The following is a 24,612-nucleotide window of genomic DNA, read 5'->3' on the forward strand; positions in this document are numbered from 1 at the left end:
ATTTTGCGGTACAGACCCATACTGGAGCAGTTCTTGAAGATCTGCTGCCTGTGGGAAGCCCACGCAGGATCAGTTCTGGAAGGACAGTACCCCATGGGAGGGACACCATGGTGGTGCAGGGGAAGAGAGTGACCATGAAGGAGTAGCAGGTGACAAAATCTTACGGACTGATCACAACCCCCAGTCCCCATTCCCATGTACTGCTCTGGGGGAGGAGAAGAGGGTGGATGAGGGGGAATGCGTTTTTGATTTGCTTTTAGTTTCTCACTGCTGTAGTCTGTTGATAATCAACAGTCAATTATATTAATCTTCCTTACGCTAAGTCTTTTTTTCCCATAACAGTAATTGGTGAGGGAATCTTCCTGGCCTTATCTGAACCCTTGAGCCCTTTTCCATCATATGTTCTCCTCCTCTTCCTTTTGAGGCAGGGAAGTGAGAGAGCTGGGTGGAATGTGGCTGTCCATCAGGGTGAAACCACGACACCGCTCTAATTCAGTTTGACAAAACGCAAAAGGCCTATACCTCAATACTTCACCAAACATCAGTACAGATTGATTGTTGGTTAGATTTTTGTAAATTTGACATAAATTTAACATCCCCAAGACTAAAACAGGGGTAACTACAGACTATATAAAAACTTTTCGTGTAGCATTTAAGAACACTCAGACACTCTGATTTTCTATTACTGTCTGTATTAGGAATGAATATATTGCTGATAATTAAAATACTACATTCGCACAACATTCTTGACAGAAAGATTTGTAAAATCATGCTTTTAGTAGCTTGATACAAAGTTTACTGAGCATGTTTTTCTGAACTCTTCTGGAGATTTTTATGTCACATTCTGAAGAGTTGTGCAATTCAGAGTCTGTGAAGCAATGCAACAATGCCAACATGCAATGATGCCTTAAAACTCCTCTCTGATCTTGTTAAATGTTTCACACATCTCATACATGGTCAGAGAATTAACAGGATAATTCTGCTTAAGAATTAACTTGCTTAAACAAATGTACATTCTTGTTTCAAAGTCATTCATAGTTGCTAGTCCAGTATAGTTATTTGCATTTCTACATATTGTATAATATTGTAGCTTCACGAACATTTTTTTTTGGGGGGGGGGGCAGGGGGGAAGGAAAAAGTAAATATCCAGGAAAAAAAAGGGGGGGGGGGAAGAGAGGGGGAAGGAAACTAGAACAAAGCTTTGAGAAAGGATTCTCTTTTTCTTTTTCTTTTTCTTTTTCTTTTTTTTTTTTTTTTTTTTTTCTTTTTCTTTTTCTTTTTCTTTTTCTTTTCCTTTTCCTTTTTCTTTTTCTTTTTCTTTTCCTTTTCCTTTTTTTCAGAGAGTTTTACCCAACATAACCTCTCTGACCTTCCATGAAAGGTATAAGAAAAATGCTACTAAAGCCAATATTCCACAGTTTACATTCTCATCAACCATGATTTAAATGTCATAATTCAGATCCAGCTCTGCCTAAATGAGAACGTGGACCTGAATATTGTGCAGCAGATCCCAGGGCCACCTTCTTTCCTGGTTGTACAGGTCCAGTGAAAATTTACTCATCTATACAAAAGGGAGAAATGTCAGAAAGAAACTAACTCTTTTTTTTGTACTCCTGAGATGCAGGAGAATGCAAGTTCAATTACCTTCCAAGAAGGTATTGTCTCCACATTCCAAACAGAAAACAGAAAGCTTAAGGACCCTCTCCCAGTTTTCAGTATGTATAAGTCTCCATCTTCCAATGCCAAAATACTAGACATAGCATTGGTTAAGACTGCACTTTTTTTTTTTTTTTTTTTGTACTGACTGTCACAAATACTTCAATCATGTACATTTATTATACAGAAGGAAAGGAAGAATTTCCAAAAGTAGGCACATACGTTAAAATACACATCCAGCAGTTCCAAAAAGCAAAACATCAATGCCATTCCAACCCAACAAAGAAACTCTATGTTTCTTTCTGTTAGAAGAGGAAATAATAGGTGTGTTATATAAATTTGGAATTGCATTTTTTAATGCTTCACTGATTTACTAGTCTAACAGATCACTCAACCACCATATCCTTGCTCTTTTAATGTGTATTTGGAATGGGTGTCCTAAAACAAAAGCCCAACGCTAAATGACAGCAGCACTGCAATTACCAAGGAAAGCTCACTACCTTGTAGTATTTTCAGCTATTCTCACTGTGCAACTGTTTGGAGATGTGTTTTTTTTTTCTTACTGGGCATGTTTTCGTTTCTATAAATTACAATATGAGGCACTTCAGGCAAACTACACTATTTCCTACCAACCGTTATGAGCTAAAATCATATCCCTCATGCACTTAAAAACATCTCTACCATTACAAAGCTCAAAGGGATAGAAAAGAATTACCAAAGCAACAGAGAGAAGCCAAAGCAATGAGGGTGACTCACCCGAGTTGGGGTCAGAGTTGCCATCAGCTTCAGTCCTCTTGTCCGGTGAGGCCTGGTCGTAGAATTCATCCTGCGGCTGAACCAGAGGGAGAGGGTGTGAGATCAGGGTTCCACCACCCACCGGTTCGTGGTCTCCCAAACCACTGTCACTGCAGCTTTCCTGGGAGCCATCGGGGAGGTGAAATGTAACACGGCGCTGGGACTACAAAGAAGAGCACAGGACACACTGATTAGTGCTCTTCTTTTTTGTTCTCCTGACATTTATTTATTTATTTATTTTAACTTTTGAAATACAAATACTGGCAATGCTTATAAGGCAATTATTACTTTCGGGTTTACTGGTTGTTTTTGTTTTTTTTGTTGTTTTTGTTTTGTTTGTTTTGTTTGTTTGTTTGTTTGTTTTTTCCTTTTTGCTTACTTTTGGAGCAACCCAGGGAAGATGGCAGGCAGGGGAGACAAATTTTAAAGGTCTGCACACGATCTGTGCAGTAATCTTTTCATAATAAAGTAATCAGTATACCTTTAGGTATGTTTCTCATCATTTTAAAGCTATTTCTGAGAAGCAGAAGCCTTTGTGAACTGCTTTATGAAAAGCAAACAGTATCAGAAAATGTAATAAGCATATTTCTGAGATAAAACCCTGTATTATCACTGTTCATACTGTAAGATTTGAAAAGGAGTGGAGAGGAGAGGAGAGGAGAGGAGAGGAGAGGAGAGGAGAGGAGAGGAGAGGAGAGGAGAGGAGAGGAGAGGAGAGGAGAGGAGAGGAGAGGAGAGGAGAGGAGAGGAGAGGAGAGGAGAGGAGAGGAGAGGAGAGGAGAGGAGAGGAGAGGAGAGGAGAGGAGAGGAGAGGAAAAGAAAAAAGAAAAGAAAAAAAGAAAAGAAAAAAGAAAAGAAAAAAGGAGAAGGAGAAGGAGAAGGGGAAGGGGAAGGGGAAGGGGAAGGGGAAGGGGAAGGGGAAGGGGAAGGGGAAGGGGAAGGGGAAGGGGAAGGGGAAGGGGAAGGGGAAGGGGAAGGGGAAGGGGAAGGGGAAGGGGAAGGGGAAGGGGAAGGGGAAGGGGAAGGGGAAGGGGAAGGGGAAGGGGAAGGAGAGGGAAGGGGAAGGAGAGGGAAGGGAAGGGAAGGGAAGGGAAGGGAAGGGAAGGGAAGGGAAGGGAAGGGAAGGGAAGGGAAGGGAAGGGAAGGGAAGGGAAGGGAAGGGAAGGGAAGGGAAGGGAAGGGAAGGGAAGGGAAGGGAAGGGAAGGGAAGGGAAGGGAAGGGAAGGGAAGGGAAGGGAAGGGAAGGGAAGGGAAGGGAAGGGAAGGGAAGGGAAGGGAAGGAAAGGAAAGGAAAGGAAAGGAAAGGAAAGGAAAGGAAAGGAAAGGAAAGGAAAGGAAAGGAATAAGCTCACCAAGAAAGCCAAGTTAAACAGAAAAATCACTGTTTTCTTTGTCATTTTTCAAGAACTGAAGGATGTACACTTAACTGATATCAACTATATAACTAAAATGGATATTTAGCATTGATAATGCAACTGTGAAACCACAGTGGTCAGCAAAGAATTGTAGAATGCAATGAAGGAATATGAAATTATCACTTCTGTACGGGAAATAATAAATAAATGACATTTTTGCTCAAAGCAACGCAGTGAAGGACAGCCAGAATTACAACTTTTCCTGAACTTCTTAGGAAAAAGAGAAAAAAAAAGTCATTTCAAAGGTAAAAAATAAAATCCACATTGTACGTTTGGTTTAGTTAGCCATTATTGATTCTGAACCTCTTTTATCTGGAGAAATAACCTGACTTTGTGAGTTTTAGCCACTGAATGATACAGTAATTCCCCAAGAGCTCTAGAGCCGATAGCACTGCTGTGAATTGTTTAGCAAGAGCAACTGTGGGATTCATGAAAAGAGTATTACAGGTCTTCATAGATCAGAATGCTGCATTTCTGAAGCATCAGAAACAACTAGTTCAAGATCATCTCAAGAGGGTGGTTAAATTCAGTTAAGCACATCTTCCCTCAAAAATTAGTTTCAACATCAGGGAGCCAAGAGTGATCTGGAAGTGATTCAAAAAACTTACATTAATCTTAACTGATTTATATATTTATTTACTAACTGAGAAAAACCTCAAGTTAATAGTATTAACTGTGTATTTGCTTATTAAAACTATTTGTTAATGGTAATTGCTGCCATTTTACATGATGATCAGTGTTTTCTAGCAGGCTTCTTTTTTTCATCTCCCTTGGGTGGGAGTTGATACATACATAGTTGATTAAGTCAATTTTGGATTACTGTGTAAATCAGTATAGAAATAAATGTAATACTATTTGCTCATGGCTGTGATTTTATAATTAGTGTTTTACTTTTAAGTTCCTTTCCTAGCTCTAGGATTAGAATGCAGCTGTAGGGAAAAAAAAAAAAAAAAGTGAACAGATCCTCTGAGACATTGAGCTGTATTAGTTTCAACAGAGGACCTAGTGATATTCTATCACTAAGTGATTTTTTACTTCACACTTTGTTATTTTATCTTATATTTCCACTCTGGAATTGTCGTGCTGAAGAATTTTTTGAATCATTAGCAGACTCTTTGCTTTGAATATGATCAAAATAGAAATATACTTAACCACACAGCTTAAAATCTTCTCTTCCCACAGTTATTTTCAGTAACACAAATTTAGAGATCTGTTTTTCTGAAGTTAGAAATTATGTCACTAGTAAAAACAGTAAGCAGCAGAAGAAAAGGAGATTACATTCTTTTTTAAAAATAAACTAAAAGATTGTATGGGAAAATATGAATGATGATGAAAATAAATCCTTAAAGTAAGGGGGAAGATGACCGTTTTAATTTAAGATTTTGCAAAATAATTAACATGCTGCAGTTAATTACTACCCAAATATAGGATTAAAAAAAAAAAAAAAAAAAAAAAAAAAAACAGAAGAGGGAAGGAAAAAAAAAAGCATGATTGTACAAATGGCCAGTTTCATTGTTATGTAGCAAAAAACATTGATCTAGTTTAACAAAAAGCTCCTTATACTAGCCAAAATCTGCTCCAACTCTAAATTGACAGTCATAAAATGGCAGAGGTCAAACACTAATTCTGGCAAACCCTTAGCTGATAGTTCTTTTAAGTCCATACTCTGAATTATAAGAAAAAAATATATAGTCTTGGCTGTATGGTTTTCTGAGACTCTCACTAAGGACCCTACAAACCATAAAGAATTACAAAAGATCTGAAGGTCATGTAAGCAGTGATCCAGTTCCAGAGGTGATGAAAGGACAGTATGTAGTCAATGAGGAAAGTTTAAGACTAAACCCTGCCACCACAACAATGAGGGGAAAAACCTTCCATAAAGAGAGATTCAAAGCCAATGCTTAAGCTTAGGCATATCATGTCACTTGCAGGGGAAGACTGTCACTCAATTTACTGGAAGCATATAATTATGCTAAGGGATGTAAGCCTGCTCCAGCAGCCCCAGCTTAGCATTGTTCTTGAAGTCCAGTCCCCTCCCCTCAGGCTGGCACAGACAGCAGCTCCCTCGTGCAGACACACACACACCCCTCTGGCCACACCAGCATACATGTACATGTATACACACTCACACTCACAGGTGCTCCAAGCACCAGCACAGCCCCTCTGCCCACCCAGCAATGTCCCTTTTTCACCTGCCCCATGGGTCACCTACTCACCGGCTGCTCCAGTGTGGGGTTTGCCAGTGCACACACACACCCCATGCACTCCCAGTTTGGGGCAGACACAGACGCTGCCCTCAGTAGCCAGCACTGGGCACATGGGCTGTGACCCGTGGCCCTGCTTCAGCTGCCAGCACAGAGCTCCTCTCTCGCCTCACTCATCCCTGTCCCCCAGAAGGAGGACTGGGGACACACACCACTCCCACCCTGCTGTCTGGAGGCTGAAGACCCTCACTTGCTCCAGGAGCCAATGCTGAGACCCCACTGGCTGCAGCAGCTGCCACCACAGGGCAGGGCACCCAGGCACCAGCCTGACACCAGGAGTTGGCACCAAATTTCACTGAGACACAGAGGTCTCACCAGGAGCTGGCACTGAGTCCTTGAAGTGCTGACACATAGGGGACAGAGGTGATATCAGGCAGAGAGAGAGAGTGAGGAGATGATTAAATGACAACACAGGCCAGACTGTAGTAATCAGGCACAGAGCTCAGCCAAAGCATGCTGACTAGCCCTATTTTATATCCCTTTCTGTCTGTTTCTCCTTTGTTCCTTCCTGATCTTCTTCCCCTAAAACCTCTTTTATAAACTTTGTACCGTTGTTACACTTTGCAATATAATCAAGTTATTCTAAGGAATGATAACAAGTAATTATGATTTTAATTATGCTACATATGCAGGAGTACATACAGCATGAGGTGGGGTTATTATTGAGGTCCACATCACATGTCCAAAATTCAAATCTAAAATCTGTGACATGGTTAATCATATACCATCATTTTTAGGGGAAAAATATAATATATGGGTTTTCTTTAGGTCCTGAATGTTTATCCACTCTTTATTTTTAAACAGGAAATACCACATCTTTGTTATGTGAAACTCAAACTAAAAGGAGTATTCAGTTCCAAATATAATTTATATCAGTTGAAAAAAATACTTTGTATCAAAGCAATTTCAATATATAATTTAGGACATTTTGACTCAATATGGTTTTGAACCTGAGCTGAGTTTACAAATCAGAAAAACAACTGGTAGTAGATACACTGAAACATTGTTCTATTAGTCACCTACTACGGCAGATTCCATAAAGCTTATCTAGGTGAAGCATAACTTCACACCCACAAGAGATACAGATAAAAATTAATTCTGTATCTTAGATGGTGACAAAGGATAGAAAACTGTGGTGTTGATAAAGGACAGTTCAAGCATGATAGGAACAGTTTTGTTTTGTTTTTTGTTTGTTTGTTTGTTTTTCCTGTTTTCAGACCAGGTAGTCAGCCAGTCGATACTTTCTTTTAATCACAGTACCGACCAAAAGTATATAAAATCAACCACACATGAAACTGGTCTAGCTGCTCCTTTCTTAAATAACCTTAAAATATGTCTAGTACTTTCTAAAAATTGTGATTTGCAAAATTACTGGATATATGTAATAGCTGTGGTACTTGAAAATGCAAATAAAAATATCAAGAAAATCTCTTGGAGGACAGGGAGGAATGGAAGGGAGATGATGGGGGTATTCCTGTTCTTGTTGGCACAGTCACAGAAAAGTAGAACCCGTGCTTGGCATAGTATACCATGTTTTACTTCATTAAAATATTTTATTTTAAGACACCGAAAACCTTTTAAAAATACTTCTTAGTTGCAGCTTTTTTTTTTTTTCTTATATTCTTCTGTCATATTTTTCTCACTTCTGTTGTCTTGATGTGAAGAATTCTAATTGAAAATAAAAAAATAAAAATAAAAAAACTAGAAATATCTGGAGCATTTTCATAGTTTTCCAGTGCTGCATACTAGTTTGAAAATATATGTTGTATCAAAGTACTTTATTTCTGACAATCCTAGCTTTATAAAATGCATTCTGATACCACAGTTTGTAATTTTACTCCATAAATAAATAAATAAATAGTTTTGGAAAGTACTATCATGCATTAAAGACACAGTCCTAAAATCATATATCATATAGACTCATATAGAACAGCTTGGGTTGGAAGACACCTTACAGATCATCTAATTCCAACCCCCCTGCCATGGGCAGGGACACCTCCCACCAGACCAAGTTGCTCAAAACCCCATCCAACCTGGCCTTGAACACCTCCAGGGATGGGGCATCCACAGCTTCTTTGAGCAACCCATTCCAGTGCCTCACTACCCTTGCAGTAAAGAATTTCCTCGTAAAATCTTATCTAAATATACCCTCTTTTAGTTTAAAACCATTCTCCCTTGTTCTATAATTGTCTGCCCATGTAAAAAGTTGCTCCTCATCTTTTTTATAAGGTCCCTTTAAGAACTGAAAGATTGCAATGAGGTCTCTGTGGAACCTTCTTTTCTTCAGACTGAACATCCTCATCTCTCTCAGCCTTTCTTCATGGTAGTGGTGCTCCAGCACCTTGATCATCTTTGTGGCCCTACTCTGGACCTGCTCTAACAGATCCACATCCTGCTGGGGCCCCAGACCTGGACACTGTACTCCAAGTGGGGCCTCACAAGAGCAGAGCAGAGGGGCACAATCATCTCCCTTGATCTGCTGGCCTCTCTGTTGATGCAGCCCAGGATGCAGATCCTTACTAAAGCAAAAGAATTAGTAGGTACTGTACTTCAGAATGGATATCTAGAATAGGTGAGCCAATATTTTGGCATTCCTTGTGAGACTAAGTTTTTCCCACTGTCTTATTTTCCCAGAAACTGTCAAACACTGGCAGAAAAATAGTTTTTTAGTTGACCTGAATGCTGAAAATCTGAAGTAAACACCATGCCATGTGATATTGACTGCTTGAAATGTCCTATAGGAGATGAGTTACAAGCTGTGTTGTAAACAGAACTTTAACATAAGAAATATAAGCACAAGTTTTAAAAATTTTTCAGTATTTCCCATTTTATTCTAAAATAAATTTTATTCTAAAATACATTGAAAATAGCTTCTGATATACATTTTTCTTCCAATTATGTACATGAATCAAACAGAAAGTTATAGAAATCAGCATTAAGAGCAGCTTTTCCATGGTAAGATTACTTTATTCTGAAAATCAGATTTTCTAGCTTTGTACAACTATTGTATTGTTTTTGCTAATCAGGGATCCTAGAAATAATTACACTATTGTTTCCATTGTTGAATGTCTCACAGTGACAGATTTGGCACAAGATACTATCCACTATTATAAAACAAGGTGCAATTTAAAAAAACATTTATACATTATATTGTTGCAAATAGAACCTGCTGAATTTAAACCAGCTAAACTGGCTTCTGAGTTTACAAAGCAGGTACTTAAAATGGCCATTTCTTCACTCTATATAGTTGTAAGTTAAGACTCTTGATATCTGGCTTTCCAGACAAGCAGAAATCATCAAAACATCTGATTCACAAATTCACACCAAGTCAAATTAAGCTGTACAGAATGGGCCATATGTTTGCATATCAGAATATTTTTTCAAGCATGACACATCTTCAATTGTATGTGAGATCTTTATTTCAGATGAGGAGAACATTTGCATCTACAAAAACTCATTCGCTTTCCTTTCCAAACTATTATGCCATACTTTGTGTTAAGAAAACAAAGAACATTATAAAAGAAAATCAATGAGGAAAAAAAAAAAAAACAATCTGGGAATATTTTCCTTAAGGTAAAAATATTTATACTATGGAGGCTCATAAGAGAAACTTGAAAAAGCAAGTTCTTTTCCTTTATGGAAAAGAAACAGAAGAATCTATACAATACATACTTTACTGAAACTTAAATTCCATTCTTGGATAAAGAAGTCAGAGAAGAAACATTTGAAAAGAAAATCAAAAGAAAACTGTTAAAATCCTAGAAAATTATAATGAAGGAAGTGAAATTGTTTGTGCACAACTTTAAGAAAATGCTGTGAGGATGCAAGAAATAACTATACTTATTTGGAAGTCCTCTGTGGAAAATGTGAGTTTGTTCCTCTCAGGATCAAAACAAAGAGTCCTGGTTTATGTACTAAAACATGGAAAAAAAAAAAAAAATATATATATATATATGTATATATGATATCAAGCCTGTAGAAATAAAGTTACCCAAACCAAGCTAATAACAAGTTCAGAGTGGAGGAAAAAAGATGTGCTTTATATCACCACATTTTAAAATACAGTGTTTTAAAAAGAAAAGAAAAAATAAAAAACTATAGTTTAAATCTTCTTTTCCTAAAATTTCTCTTCCCTTAAGTGCCTATATTGAAAGAAGATGCAGTGCACATTTTAATGTACAAAGAAAGTGATCTGGGATAAGCAGACGTCTTTTTTTTTTTTTTTTTTTTTTTTTTTACTAAGCTACAACAACAAACTTGCACACACATATCTATGTTTGTATTTGCTCCAGAAAGAATTGGCAAGGATTCTGAATTAACATATGGTTGCTGTTTGTTTTATAAACAAGCAGTGTTTTCCTTTGTTGGTTTGATATTTATTATTTTCAGTTCTGATTGACTTAATAAAAGCCTCCTAAAATCTATAGTCTACCTTCTAATTTCCAAACAGGAAAGATGAATCTCAAATATTTCTGATCTGTGGCCTTCTCTGAAAGTGTATAGTGTATCATGAAGGAAGGCCACAAAGTGATTCTGTGATTCTGTGAAAGGCCCTCAAATAAGGTTTCGTATAGTTCAGCCTTGTGATCACTTGAACATACCTTCTTCCTTCATGTTTCACTCAACTTTATGAAAGAATATGACTGTAAGGTAAAATCATTCTACTTTCTTACTAAAAAGCCACCCTTGCTTCACCCAAATAGTTTTGGCTTAATTTTGCATTATGTGCAAATTGTGCAGCATATACCTGCAATTTGCTAGGAGAGACAGCATTCTTTTTTTCTTGACTACATCTAAACTAAGCTTGCTAGTGAAGTCTCTACAGCAGTCATTATTGAGGGAACCAACTTGGATCATGGGATAGCCCATTCTTCATTCCCATCTTGATATCTCTTCCAGAGAACCAAGATGACAGAGGTTTCCATCAATATCTCAGGCTAAGAAAAGGACAAAAAATGGAATGACAATTTATTCTGCATCTTCATGCTACGTTTTCATACTGTGTTGCATATATAAGTAGCTTGAGTGGTATTCACTTGTTTTTTCTTCCTATGGTGACAATGTTGACATTGATTCCAGAAGGCACATTGTTTTTGTGTCAGATAGTCATTTGATTTCTCTTACTCAATATCACAGAAATCAATAAATTATGCTGTAATATATTAAAAAGAAGCATATAATCACCTGTTCTACCTTTGTTAAACTACTTAGGCTGCAGATAACTGTGAACCCTTTCTTCAGTGTGAAAAAGAGGAGTCAGACTGTCTCAATTGCAGTCTGCCCTCAGACTGGGGAGAAAACGAGTGCTTGATGGCACACATTTAATCATGGGGAACAAAGAGCCCCATTGTTTGGGCAGTTGTTTTATTTTTACAGTGACAGCAAATGAAGAAAGGTCTGCCATCAAATCCTGTGGTTTCAGTCATGTTTTGTGGTACTATCACTGTCCCTTTTTTAAGTTGTGACATTACTTCATTTTATTTCATGAAACTACAGTCTTTGTGCTATAAATTCTTCCTGATTTTTGGTTTGGTTTGGTGTTTTTGTTGTTTTTTGTTTGTTTCTGGATTTTGTAGTGGTTTTGTTTGTTTGTTTTACTGGACACCCAAGGCCACCATCTATTTTATTTTAAGTTTTACCTTCCTAATTAGAAGGCAAATGCTCCTTTTCCTAATAGACAGTTATCTATCTAAAATCATCTTGTCTGCAAGGTAAATTTGAACTAACATGAAAGCTGAGTAGTACGATTTAATCTAGGCTAAATCAGAGTATTACCTTGTTCAATTTGGGAGTCTGCTAAAATACTAATAAATCGTCAGCATTTTCTGTCTTAGTCCCTTTCCCTGAATTAATTGTCTGAGACTCAGGAAATCACTTCTAAGCCCACAATTATGCAAATTAATATCTCAGATGCACAGAAAGGCAAGAGGGGAGGGGGCAGGGGGAGGGAGGTGGGGGTGGAAAAGAAACTGCTGTATGCAATAAAACTTAAAAGAAAATAGCTAAGTGTGCTACTGGTAGACAACTAAGCTAAATCATTAAAAATGTTCAGAAATATATTTCACCCAAATGGCTACAGTAAATTACAGTTTGGTGTATTTTTAAATTATTTCTTACCAGAAACTCCCAGGAAAATAATCCTGAGAAAGGATTAATTAGAAAAGTAACTTTGCAGTAACTTTGTAGATACCTATTAAAAATTAGCTTTGTGACTTCGGTAATATTCTAAACATGTGTAGTTAGTTAAGGGAGAAAGAGAGAGGTAGCTTTAGTGACATTCACGGCATCCTAAAAAAAAAGAATTTTAAAATAACAGTAAAATGCCTTTTTGAGGTGTTTGTACTCAGTCATTGACTACAGATGACTGAGTACAAATATAGGACATTTAACTACTAGAAGACTTTAGACAGACTTATCCTTTTCTCAACTCTGTTGTTATACTCCATGACTGTAGAGCAACATGAAATCCAGAGTTTTCAAATTTAAATACCCAATGTTAAACTGCCAGTAAGTACAGGTAGATCTTGCACTATGTTCATACTGATTTAGGGACATGACTTTAGATATTCAAAACTTGAAATTTTAGCTGCCATTAATGAAGAAATGGATCTCATAGACAAAAGATACTGCACTGACTATGAATTGACTTATTTCTTTCTCTGGCACATTTTATAAGAACTTGTTTGTGTTACAGCATGCAAAGAAAATCACAGATAAACAATTTGGTTGTAATAGAATTATATTTCATGTGATCTTTAGTAATTTAAAGACTTCAGTGATCTTCAATTTATTTGTTTAGTTTGATTTTGCTGATGAGTTCCTCCTAGAAAAACAGATAAAGCACATTACAAGTGTACTCAATTGAAGAAGTATTGTAGAAGCACTGTAGCAATTATAACAATAGCCAGCATAACTTCTCTATGCTCTCAGAAGTTTTATGTTAATAAAAGCATGTATTGATCAATAATGTATATGAACTATTAAAATGTAAAAACAGTTGTTGCTGAAATTCTACAAGTTTAGTTATAATAATGAATTTGTCCTGATTTACATTTTGTAAAACTCATCTGGCTTCAGTAATGTTAACAGGGTAAAAATAAAAATAAAATAAAAATAATAAAAATAAAAATCTGAGGACTTTCTTTTAACTATAAATTACAGTTCCAAATTTGAGGGGAAAAAAAAAAAAAAAAAAAAAAAAAAGCATATATCCCATCTGAGGAATATATATTGTCAAGGCTTCTTATAAAAGAAAAACTATTATTGTCTTACCTGAATGACAAAGTAGTAAAAATATTGACTGCTATAAATTGTATTTATATCTATTTAACGGGTTACAGAAGTACTCCATCAATAATGGCTTATTTATTGTATTGACTAAATTGATTCACGTGGTATCACATCAACAATCATTTTTGATATTGCATCTTTTTGATAAAAGCTGATAATGACTGTTACAATAGTGATATGTATTTATACTTTTATCACTTTCAGTCACAACAACAGATTTATGCAGTATCAGGAAGCAGGAAACTTCCAATTGATCTTTAAGAAAAAGAATGATGTGATAAAAACTTGCTTAGTATTCTGTCCAATTAATAATCTTTAGTATAGCATGTAACTGTGGAAATGAAGTAGTCCATGGCTCTTATGTATAGGTAGCAATTGTTTTTCCTGAGATGATTCTATGTTATAATTAGCTTCCTCCAAATTCAACCACTTTGTTTTTAACTGTGTATAAACAAAGAAGAAAAACATGCTACAAAATCCACCAATTTAACAGCAAATAGCCAACTGTCCAATAGGAGGTTTTGTGCCATAGGACTTTAAAGGTAGTCATATTAACACCGTTTTAAATGAGACAGAGAGAAAGAATGCATGTTTGAAGGTCTTTAAACAACCAAACTCTAAAACAATTGGTGCAATAGGTGCAACAATCAGACAACCTCATGTTGATCTTATCTTCTCTTTCTATGAGCTTGAAAAAATGCAATTAAATAGTTCATTTTTCTCCTGGATGTGTGGAAAGAACTTGAATTCTCATAGATTCCTGTATTAGCATGAAGGCTGGAGGAGCAAAAGGAAGGATGTTCCCTCTCAATCCTCCATTCCTCTCAATTTAGGGATGTTGTAGGGGGAATAGTACGTTATAAGATTGCCTTATGAACTAGTACTAGTGTGTGTAACAGGTATCTGTCACTGACAGCTCACTGGGTTACAATTAATTCTGAGTCATCAGTCATGTCTTCTCCTGCAAGCACAGAAAGCAGAAATAGAAGCAGCATTGCCCTTTGAGGATAAGACCTTTTACATGCTATGATTCTAGAAAGCAGCTGTACATCTATTAACACAACGGACACTATAGCTGTCAAATTAGATAAGTGGACCACATCGGAAAAGCTGAAAGTGGAAGTGATTGTCAAGGATAATACAGTTACATTGTTGCATGCTGGGAAAGATTCAATTTGTACAATATTTTAATTTTGAAACTAATAATCCCAATTGATTGCACACACTATAAGTTAATTAAAACTCCACAAATAAAATATATCTACATCTCTACTAGAAAAGGAGACAGACTATAATGTATTTGCACCATGAAAACCTATGTTTTCTTTTTTTTACATATGACAGGATAACTATAAGAACTTTCTTAAGAACAGATTTTTATTTTATTTTATTTTATTTTATTTTATTTTATTTTATTTTATTTTATTTTATTTTATTTTATTTTATTTTATTTTATTCCAAACTTAAAACTCAGAGCTTCGGAGTTTTCATTTTACATATGTAAACACATGTTGCAGAAAAATTAAATTCTTCAGAAATTCTTCACAGAACAATACATGTCCATATTGCAACAAATACTTGCTACAAATTCTTTCTCCACCACATGTAACACATATGTACATTTGATTGCTAATATCTTGTGATGTCAAAGGTTGAAAATCTTAATCCACAGAGAAGATTAGGTCTTTCAGTGGTTGAATGGGCCTTTTTGGTTTGATAATGGATCTTTCATTCCTGTGCCATGCTGACTATTGAGTTTAAAAGGCACATCTTTGGTTGGTACATGAAATTATAGTGCCAAATGAAAGAGTAGCCACATTAAGGTGTTTTCACACAGTTTCTAGAAAATTCTAAAATACACTTCAGTAGTATAAGAAAGATAAAACTTTAGTAACAAAGACAATGAAAGAAGAAAGAGGGAAAAATAAGGTCTTTTTATGTGGAAATCATCTACACAAAAAATACAGCAGTACTACTGTGTTATCAAAAGAGCAGATACTCTCACTGGCATCTTATTGTATCAGTAAGACAGTACAAGAAATGTATTTTCTGCTGTCCCCAAGTAGAAAAAAAAAACGAGAGTTGACAAGAATCATTATTATTATTCACACTTCACCCAATTTTCAATATTTTCCACAAATTACCTATGGCATGATCATGACATATTAAAATTTATAGGGAAAACAAGAACTCTGACTATCTGAACAGTTTTAGAAATGCTGCTAACACCACAGATCCCCTTAGAATAGGTTGAAAGATGGCTTTGATAGTTTGTATTCATGTTCTGGTGTTGATGATCTCAACTAATTTGTGCCAGCTGAGCTTAGTAACTCACACTAGTCAATTTCTTTCTTCTAGTGACCTAATGGAATAACTTTGCAGTAATTTTTGAAATTTCATTAACTGATGTTTATAACTAATTCCTTCTGCTTAGCTTTTACTGGAAATATTTGCTAAGTCACTTATGCAAAAGTACAGACCTTCTTATGATCTTGGCCTAACAGTGAATTCTCCAATGTTACATGTCCACAAAATTGGAGAAAAGAGGACGTGGAACATTTAGTTTGGGTATAAAACATGTAGTGATTGGTGCATTTTTTTTTTTTTTCTAATTTACATACCAGCAAGTTTCTCATTTCGCAGAATTTGTTGGATGTCATCACCTTTAATCCCATCAAGTTTAAACTGATGGATTTATTTGTATACTCTCCACCTAGAGCACATGACCGTGTCTATTAATACAGATAGCCAAAGACTGCTGACTTTTGAGCCCAACATTTACTAACATTTCAAGGGTAATTTACATGTATTTTGAAAATGCTAGCTTTTCATCAGGCAAAATGACTGGCACAAACCTGTTTTACATTTAATTATATACAGCAATATTATTTTAAATAAAAGCATGAAAAACATGGAGGCAAATAGGAATAAAATTGCACTTCACATGAGTACTACAGAAGCACAAGTATACGTGTCTTTGTTTTCCAGAGAAAGAAATAATAGTAGTAATAATTTTTAAAAGTCCAAAGAGTTTGTATCTAAATCTAAGCCAATGGTTTAAGAATATTGCTGTTATGATATGTTCTATTACCAGATAGATCTGTAGAGAGAACACATTTCTGAGTGATAATTCATCATTAGAACAAATATTAAATAAAAATATATCTCACTATGGGCAAATTGAACTGAGTTGTGTTATTGTTTGCATATCAGTTTCTCGCGTAGTAGATCAGTATCCTTTCTGATATGTACTACTACAGTAGATGGAAGAAAATGCATGGTAGTACCTTGGGATTTTAGTTATCAGAGCGCAGAATACATCACAGAGCTCAGTACCTGTGGAAGCTACCTTATCTCAGTCAGGTTGACAAGATACATAAATATACCCAAACCCCATGATTTACCCTTTACTGTTGACAGATCACAGATATGAAAGTCTGAGAGATTTCACAGGAACTGCTGTTAGGATGATAACTGGTCAAAAATGTTGGATGGCCACACCTACTTGAGAGAAAATCTGAAACTGGAACCTTTTTATTTAGTAGGAGAATGGGCAGAGGAATAGGATGCTATTATTACTTCACTGCTACTAGAAAAATGAACATGCAGTGAAAAGAGCAGCCAAAACAAAATCAAGACTGAGAAAATTCTCTGCAATGGAGACAATATTTGCTGACATAATTTCAACTTTAAGTTTTTTAAAGTAATAAACACAAGCCTAACCTAGTAAAGCCACTGGAATATGTTCCTCTGACTTAAATGGGATTAGGGTTAGTATATCAACATTTTCACTTGCACTAAAGCCAATAAAATTTCAAGCTTTTATTGTCAGCTATCAGTAAACGTTTTGAATGTTTCTGATTTTACCTTTTTTTTTTGACTGGAATTCTGTTACTCACACATATCATCTTTTGTATTGAAGGCACTCAACAAACATACTCAGCTTTTTTGCCTTGCTGTATTGGATTTTTTTTTCCAGTGTGTGCTACTAAGTTGTTCTTTGGATATAAAAATTTAAATCTGATTATGGCTTCTTAAACAAGCTTTAACTATATAAATAATCACTCAAATTAGACGTTAAACATTTACCGTGTCTGTGTGCAGAATTCTGTGTTTGAACTTCTTAGCAACAGTTAAACATGTTTTCTTTTAATAGCCTACCACTCTATTTTCTAAGTGGTGATCCACTTAGTTATTAGAATTATTAGATTAAATTAGTTATGGCTAATTACTGAACTATGTAAAAAACATGCCCTCAAATTTTGAATTACACAATGGCCATAAAAAAAAAAAAAAAAAAAAAAAAAAAAAAATTTGCAGGTAGGGCAATTAGTGTTTTTTGTTTGTTTGTTTGTTTGAAGACTTCCTAATTGGAACTAGGGAAAAATGTAGCTAAAACTACATTTGTGTAAGTTCTTACCATAAATTTTCCTTTTCCATAGAAGTAGTCATAGATAATATTTACTGCAACTGGTTTTATTGAAAGGAATAAAATCTAAATGATTAAAAATTAATTCTGTATCTAATGTAATCATGAGCCTAAAATATGTACATACAACAGATTAAAGAAACGTGCACTTTGCAAAATACCAGTAGGTATGCGTTTTACTCTGAGATAGGCAAAGTTAGTTATTGTTATTTCTTAGGAATGTAAACAGTTAAAAATCTCTAGAATTGAAACTAGAAAGTCTGGACAATATATTTTGAATAGCAGTCTTAATAACAGAAGTAAAGTTGACAAAAATAACTCAACATCAAACTGTACATAGTTAAATTAATAATGAGGAAGCCAAATGCTTCCCACAATATGAAAAAAAAAAATGATATGGTACATGCCCTGGGTTGACAGATGGAAGGAAAAGAAAGACAGATGTGCTCTAATTTCTTGAGTCGTCTTTTTTTTTTTTTTTTTTTTTTTTTCATAAGAAACTGCTAATTCCATAACATTGGCTTCAGATATTCACCAGAGCAATAATTCCAAATATCCTTTAGGATATTGCCTACTGGTATCATCTTGAATGATATTCAGTAACAAGAAAAATCACTAACAGCTGGCACTTTTCTTCGAAATGGCTAAACATCAACCAGGTCCACTTTGTCAGCCCTTGTAAAGGGGACCATCTGGAATCTTAACAATTAAAATCAGGGGCCAGGTCATACAAGTAACATTTTAAAGAATTTATGATACTGAGTTTCTAAACTAAACAGAAAATGACAGATAAGCTAATGTGTGAGAGGATATAAGCAGCCATTCCAAACTAGGGGATGGAGGGCAATCATGTGGATGAAGTTAGAAGATGGGCTTTGTGACAGATTTCATGAGTTATTAGTTACTGTGTGAGTCTCTGTAATCAACAGAAAAATTCTTATTAGACTCAGAATCATATAGCCAAAATCAATTTCCAGGTACTGAGTACGAGGGGCCAACTGCCCTCAGATATCAGTGATGTTAAGCACTCAATATTTTTGCTTAATAATAAGTGGGAAATATTGTCTTTTTTCATCTGGGCACGATTCCTAAAAAAGCTAACATGATATTTACAAATTAATTTAAGAGGTCTGGTAGCAAATGCTATCCAAAGAATAAATATTTTATTACTGTATCATTTGAGGTAGAAGAAATATGTTTATAATTTCTATCTACTTAATTGTAAAAGGCTTTACACAGAGCAGGGGAAGGGTAGGGGAGAAAATAGAAGAGTGGCACTGCGAAAAATAATACTCAAGCAACACAGAAAAGTATGCTGTTCGCCCACAAAATTTACAATCTGATTGAAGACTGGGTGAAATAAAGACAACAAGAGAGCCATGGGGAAATAAAGGTAGCAGTAAACAGCTCCATATGACTACTGTGTGTAACAGCTCCATATGATTACTATGTGTACTGCTATGTGTACTGCTTGATGGATCTAAATCATTATGCTTTCTGGTTGCATCTGGGGACATTTTCCTTCTCAAAAAATAAACAAAACCAAACATAAACAACGTAAATAAAAACCACAACAGATCTTTCTCTGATTTTTTTTTTCACAACCTATGTTAATTTAATCTCCTAATTCCACTTATATGATGACAAATTTTACTTTAAGGTATTCCTCTTTGTACTTCAATTTTTAAAACAATAATAAAGAGTAATTACATAAATTCCTTCCCCTCTAGATATTTATACACACTCCATGATATATACATTATTTGATACTTATATTAATAGGCATTATCTATGATAATATTTATATAATAATAGAAATATTGCTTGCAGAAATAATATTGTTTATAATATATAATTTGTAATTTGTAATGTACATATTACTATTCTTTAACATTTTTTTAATATTAATAATGGTGTGGGCCTCCTTTGAATCAGCAACACAAAAATCTTCTTTATTCAATCCTGTTTGCTGTCTAATCTCAAACACGAAAAACATGTGTTGTGCCAGTCTACAGAATAAATGTTTCAAATGGTACCAATGCCAATTTAATTGGCATCTAGCACAAAGACCCTCTATGTTTACATGTGAATGTGTTTAATTTCATATTGAAATGATTAATCAGAGCAAATGTCTTTATTTTCTGCTGTTTTAACTTCAAGAAATGATCTCTTCTGTTTTTATCCTATTATAAGGATCGTTACAAAAATGGGAAACAATTAACACTGGGTTTAATGCGTGAATGCCATAGAGCTGAAGTAATTGCACTCAAGGTCTGCTAACTTTTTAATCAGGCATTTGGTTGCAAGCTGCTCACGATTGATTCTGAGAGAAGAATTAACACAATCTAGGCTGCAAAAACAGGTGTGCCAAAAAAGCAGACATATTGGCAAAACCAATGAAAGAGTCTAGAGGGTAAAAGAAGCAAAAACTAATAGAAAATTTTTCTTAAAAGAATTTTGCTTGGTGTCCAATCATAATTGAGTGAAATTAATTGCAACAAATGAGCACAGAGAGAGTTTTTTGACCAAAATAATTAAGAAATATGAACAGCAAAACCACAAATGCTGTTTAGAGAAGACTTGCCAGTCAGAATCTTAGTGAGCAGAATTAATTAGACTGGGGAGTTGAAATTTTCATATGTGTTTTGCTAAATAAATAAATAAATGAAAAATGCCATGAGAGGTTTCTGGAATTACAATAAGAACACTTGCTATTCTCAGCATTTATGCTTTATTTTTGAGGAAAAAAAATATATATATATATCATTTTATTTTCTATCCAGTAAAAATAAGTATTTTTTTCCTTTCCCTAATATCTATTGTATCTATTCTCCATGCTTAAAAGTGTCCTGAATTCAAAAGTGCTTGTTCAGCAAATCATTTGGTGCACATATAAATTCCATGTGTTGATGAACACATGGCTGCACACACATATATCTATAGGATCACAATTATGTCAAAGAAGAAACTATCCACTTGCAAGGATAAGTGAAAATTGCAAGCTCAGATCAAAGAGTGAACTATTCATGTGAGCACTCCCATCTGAAAAATACACTTTCTTGGTTCATACTATAGAATTAAAATATATTCCTTTCAGAATTGCCTTTAAATAAAATGTGATTTTTATATAAGACATATATGCTTGCCTAAGCTTTTACATCTATTTGTTTGTTTCTTTGTTTGCTTGATCCATTTTCTTTAATTGAATCATCTATGTACCTAATTCTAACAATTTTGTCATACAACTAAAATTCTATACAAAGGAATAGTTTATATAACCTTATATAACAGTTCTGTATCAGGATCTTGACCAAAGTCCCCAAAACATCTAGATTAGAAATAGAAAATATTATTACCAAACTACATTGATAATAAGCTTCTGACAATTATTAATGCAAGTCAGGAAAAATTTCACTTATGATAAATTTCACTTTAAACACCATCTAGGGGAAAAAAAAAAAAAAAAAGCACAAAACAAAACAACACAAGGGGTTGAAGATGGTTTACCTCATAGATATCTCTGAAAACACTGCACAAAGAACACTTTTTAAAAGAAATGGCAAAGAACTGACTGATATGCCACCTTCCATTCTTTGCTATTTCTGGGACAAAGCAGGAAAAGCTGCCTTAGAATCTGACTAATATGCTCTGTTGAAAATAAACATATCTAAACATTGTTCTAAACTTTTGCTATTCCTTTTTTTTTCTCTCTCTCTTTTCCCAAACAACTGAATTTACCAAGTACAAAATGTATTAATTAACTTAGATCAAGTATTGCAGTATACAGATGCCCACATCTAAACAAAGGTACCCAAAAGCATAATATCAAATCCTTTTAGAGCTGACTGAATACAGGAGGAGGTAGGGTATCAGAAGCTTTAATTGTTGCCCTGTTTGCTTTAATCAAGAGCATCATCTACTCTCCAGTTGCTTACAAATGCTTGAAAACAGAAAGTTGCAGCTGTTTGGGCACCAGCAGAGCTAAATAGAGAGGATGGATTCTAACAGATGACCTGAGATGCCCAAAAGTTTTCCTGTTTTCAAACAAGGTGTCTAAATGACAGAAATTATGTGAAACAATACCCAATTCAATGGCCACTATCTCACCTTGGATAAGTCTGGAAGAATAGTCACATATTTGTGAATCTGCCAATGCTCTGATTTTTTTTTTTATTTTTTTCCCTGTCTTTCACCTTCTTTCTAACAGCTATCACTCAGTCACTCTACTCTCTGTCATCTGCAGGTGAAGGGTTTTACAGAAATGAAAGGCAGTGGTCTGGCACAGGGCCACCCACACACTCTCACAGAGTCCCTTTCACACCTCTCTGATCTGGGAACAATTCAGCATAGATGCCAGAAGGAAAAAGAACAAAGAAAATGTCATTTGAAAATTCCCTTAGTGGCTTAATAATACTGCTGAGATGGCTTTTGCCAGATTAAACAGATATGCTCCTTTGGACTCTAAATATTGCTCTGAAACCAATTCCCCAGCCATTGTCCAGAGTTTAACAGGGGTTGGGATACCAACAACCAAACTTTGAAGTGATTCTTCGAATTCCAGTGGAGTTGGCTGTGGAGACAGCTAGAATACTCAGGTCTTTCCAGGCCAAGGAGAGAGAGGGCAGTTTGATTTCTTTGTAATTGTTGTCTCTAAAGGACTTGGACAAAGCAATTACCACAAAACAACTTATTTCAAAAATGCTTAAAAGTAAAGAATTTGGGGGGGGGGGGGGGGGGGGGGTAGTGAACTAGCTGATATTTTTGAATGGTGCCTACATTCAGCACTGCATTCTGACACTTTGGTAGAACACTACAGAAGCTGCAATATATTAGTGAAACTTGACAGGATAAGGATCTTCCTTCACTTGTCATTTTGTTTTGAAGTGACAAGAAAGCTACAGGCAATAGAGGATTTCAAGATGAGGATTCTATCTGATACTCACATGAAGCATCACTGAATGCAATCCTTTAAGTGATGTCAACAATACAACCCATAAGTATATATAGGCAGAAAAAGTCTTTTAAAAATCTTAAAGAATCATATTTTGAAAGTAAATCATACTTTAGTTTCCTACGTGCCAATACTCACCTACATAATTCCTCTGAGACACACTCAAATATTAAAAGAGACCACTACATTCATTCAGTTGAACACTCAGCAGGATCACTTTCTTGTGATGTTTCTAGTACTTGGGTTAATTTCATTACACTCTCTGAGATATTCATCATAAAGAAATATCAGGATATCAAAATGCAATGTAATACTTAATTCCAGTCCACTTATATGGATGAATCAAATTACTGTCAATCTGGAAATTTGCTCTGAGTTATTAGTGAATATATTCACTCCTTCCAGGTCCTTATCAGCTTCTACAGAATCTAAGCTTTTAGAAAACTTTGTAAAGAAGGTCTCAAAACTATAAACTGAATAAAACCAATGCAGTGCTTGATTTCTAAATCAGCAGACAGACAGCTGGAGTGCCACTGCTGTAACCCAAAGATTTGACAGGCTACAGCAGAGTTAAAACTGACGAGTCCTTTGTCATATTTTCCTGCTGCTATTCAAAACACTCTGAGCAATAGGAGACTGACGAGAAGGAGGGTAATGTTGTTCTGCAGCAGTTTAGACTGTGCAAGACTGAAGAAAGTAAACACTATAGGAATGTTTCATTTCTGTAAATTGCAACACGTGATTTGGTGGGGATATATTATCAAGCTAGCTACTCATTTCAGCCAGACTTCATAATGCCTTTAAAAGTTATTGTTGTGTTTTTTGTTGCTGTTGTTGTTTTGTTTGTTTGTTTCATTCCTTGATTACTCTCAATTTAACTATAAAAATCCAGGGGGGGAAAAAAAAAAAAAAAAAAAAAAAAAGCCTGAATGTCTGCTTTAGTGCATTACATCTTTCCAGAATACTGTCATCCATAGAGCAATATTACTTTCTTTTGCTGTTTGAAGTCAGATGGAAGAAGCAATAATTAGACTGCCATCAGAACATAATCCATAATCTAGATTTCTGCAGAGGATGCAAGGGACACTGTGACCAGGTAACTGGCAATGAAGTTGAATGTAGATATAAATTTAATAAATAAATAAATAGATAGATAAATAAATAAAGGAAAGAGGATTGAAACTGGACAGAAAGAAGATGACTGTGGCCAGGGAAACAGCCTGAAATTTGTAGGTAGGAAAGAATGAAATGAAAGGCAACACAAAGATAGTGAATAAGACCAAGACTCTATGACAAGCCAAGGACAAATAAAAAGAGATATTCATTCCTATTTACCAATGGAAGAAGAGGAAGGCGATGAAAGAAAGGAGATTTTAAAAGAAATTGAGAGAAAAGCCTCTAGCAGGCCTGCACAGATATAGGACTAATAACGGGTTAGAGAAGACAATTGAGAAAAAGAAAAGAAGATTTTCTCTTCATTTGAAGAGAAAATGACCACTGATTGTCCAATTTGTGATTGGACAAACCTCTTCTGGGAATGAACCAAGACTGACTAGTTAATGGTACTGTTGTAAGCAGAAATGGATCACTTGTTTCAAATGTAAGTATTAAGAGATATAGGGACAGACAAGGGATACAAAATAATCCACTGGCAAAGAGTGATGAATGAATCCTACTCTGAATTAGATTTTGTCTCTGCCTTCACCATACAAAATGTTTATATGGTACCAGAAAAGTTGTTACACTTTGTACAAATGACCAGTTAGCATGAAAATAACAGGTTACTTCTCAAGTCAGTGGAGAGAAATGGGC

General features: G+C 35.2%; 1 protein-coding gene across 8 annotated transcripts in view; it reads right to left on the reverse strand.

Annotated features, from left to right (window-relative positions):
- PCDH9 (protocadherin 9) overlaps positions 1-24,612 on the reverse strand; it is a 748,214-nt gene that overhangs the window by 275,592 nt on the left and 448,010 nt on the right. For 4 of the 8 annotated variants that reach the window (XM_084510734.1, XM_084510733.1, XM_084510732.1 and 1 more), the window contains one exon: positions 2,413-2,488. In XM_084510734.1, coding sequence (XP_084366860.1) covers positions 2,413-2,488 — 76 coding nt within the window. Of the gene's footprint in view, positions 1-1,355; positions 1,562-2,412; positions 2,615-24,612 lie in introns of those variants that run through there. The other 4 variants (XM_084510731.1, XM_084510728.1, XM_084510735.1 and 1 more) reach the window with 2 other exon arrangements.

Source organism: Aythya ferina, assembly GCF_964211825.1.
Source record: "Aythya ferina genome assembly, chromosome: 1".
Classification (NCBI taxonomy): domain Eukaryota; kingdom Metazoa; phylum Chordata; class Aves; order Anseriformes; family Anatidae; genus Aythya; species Aythya ferina.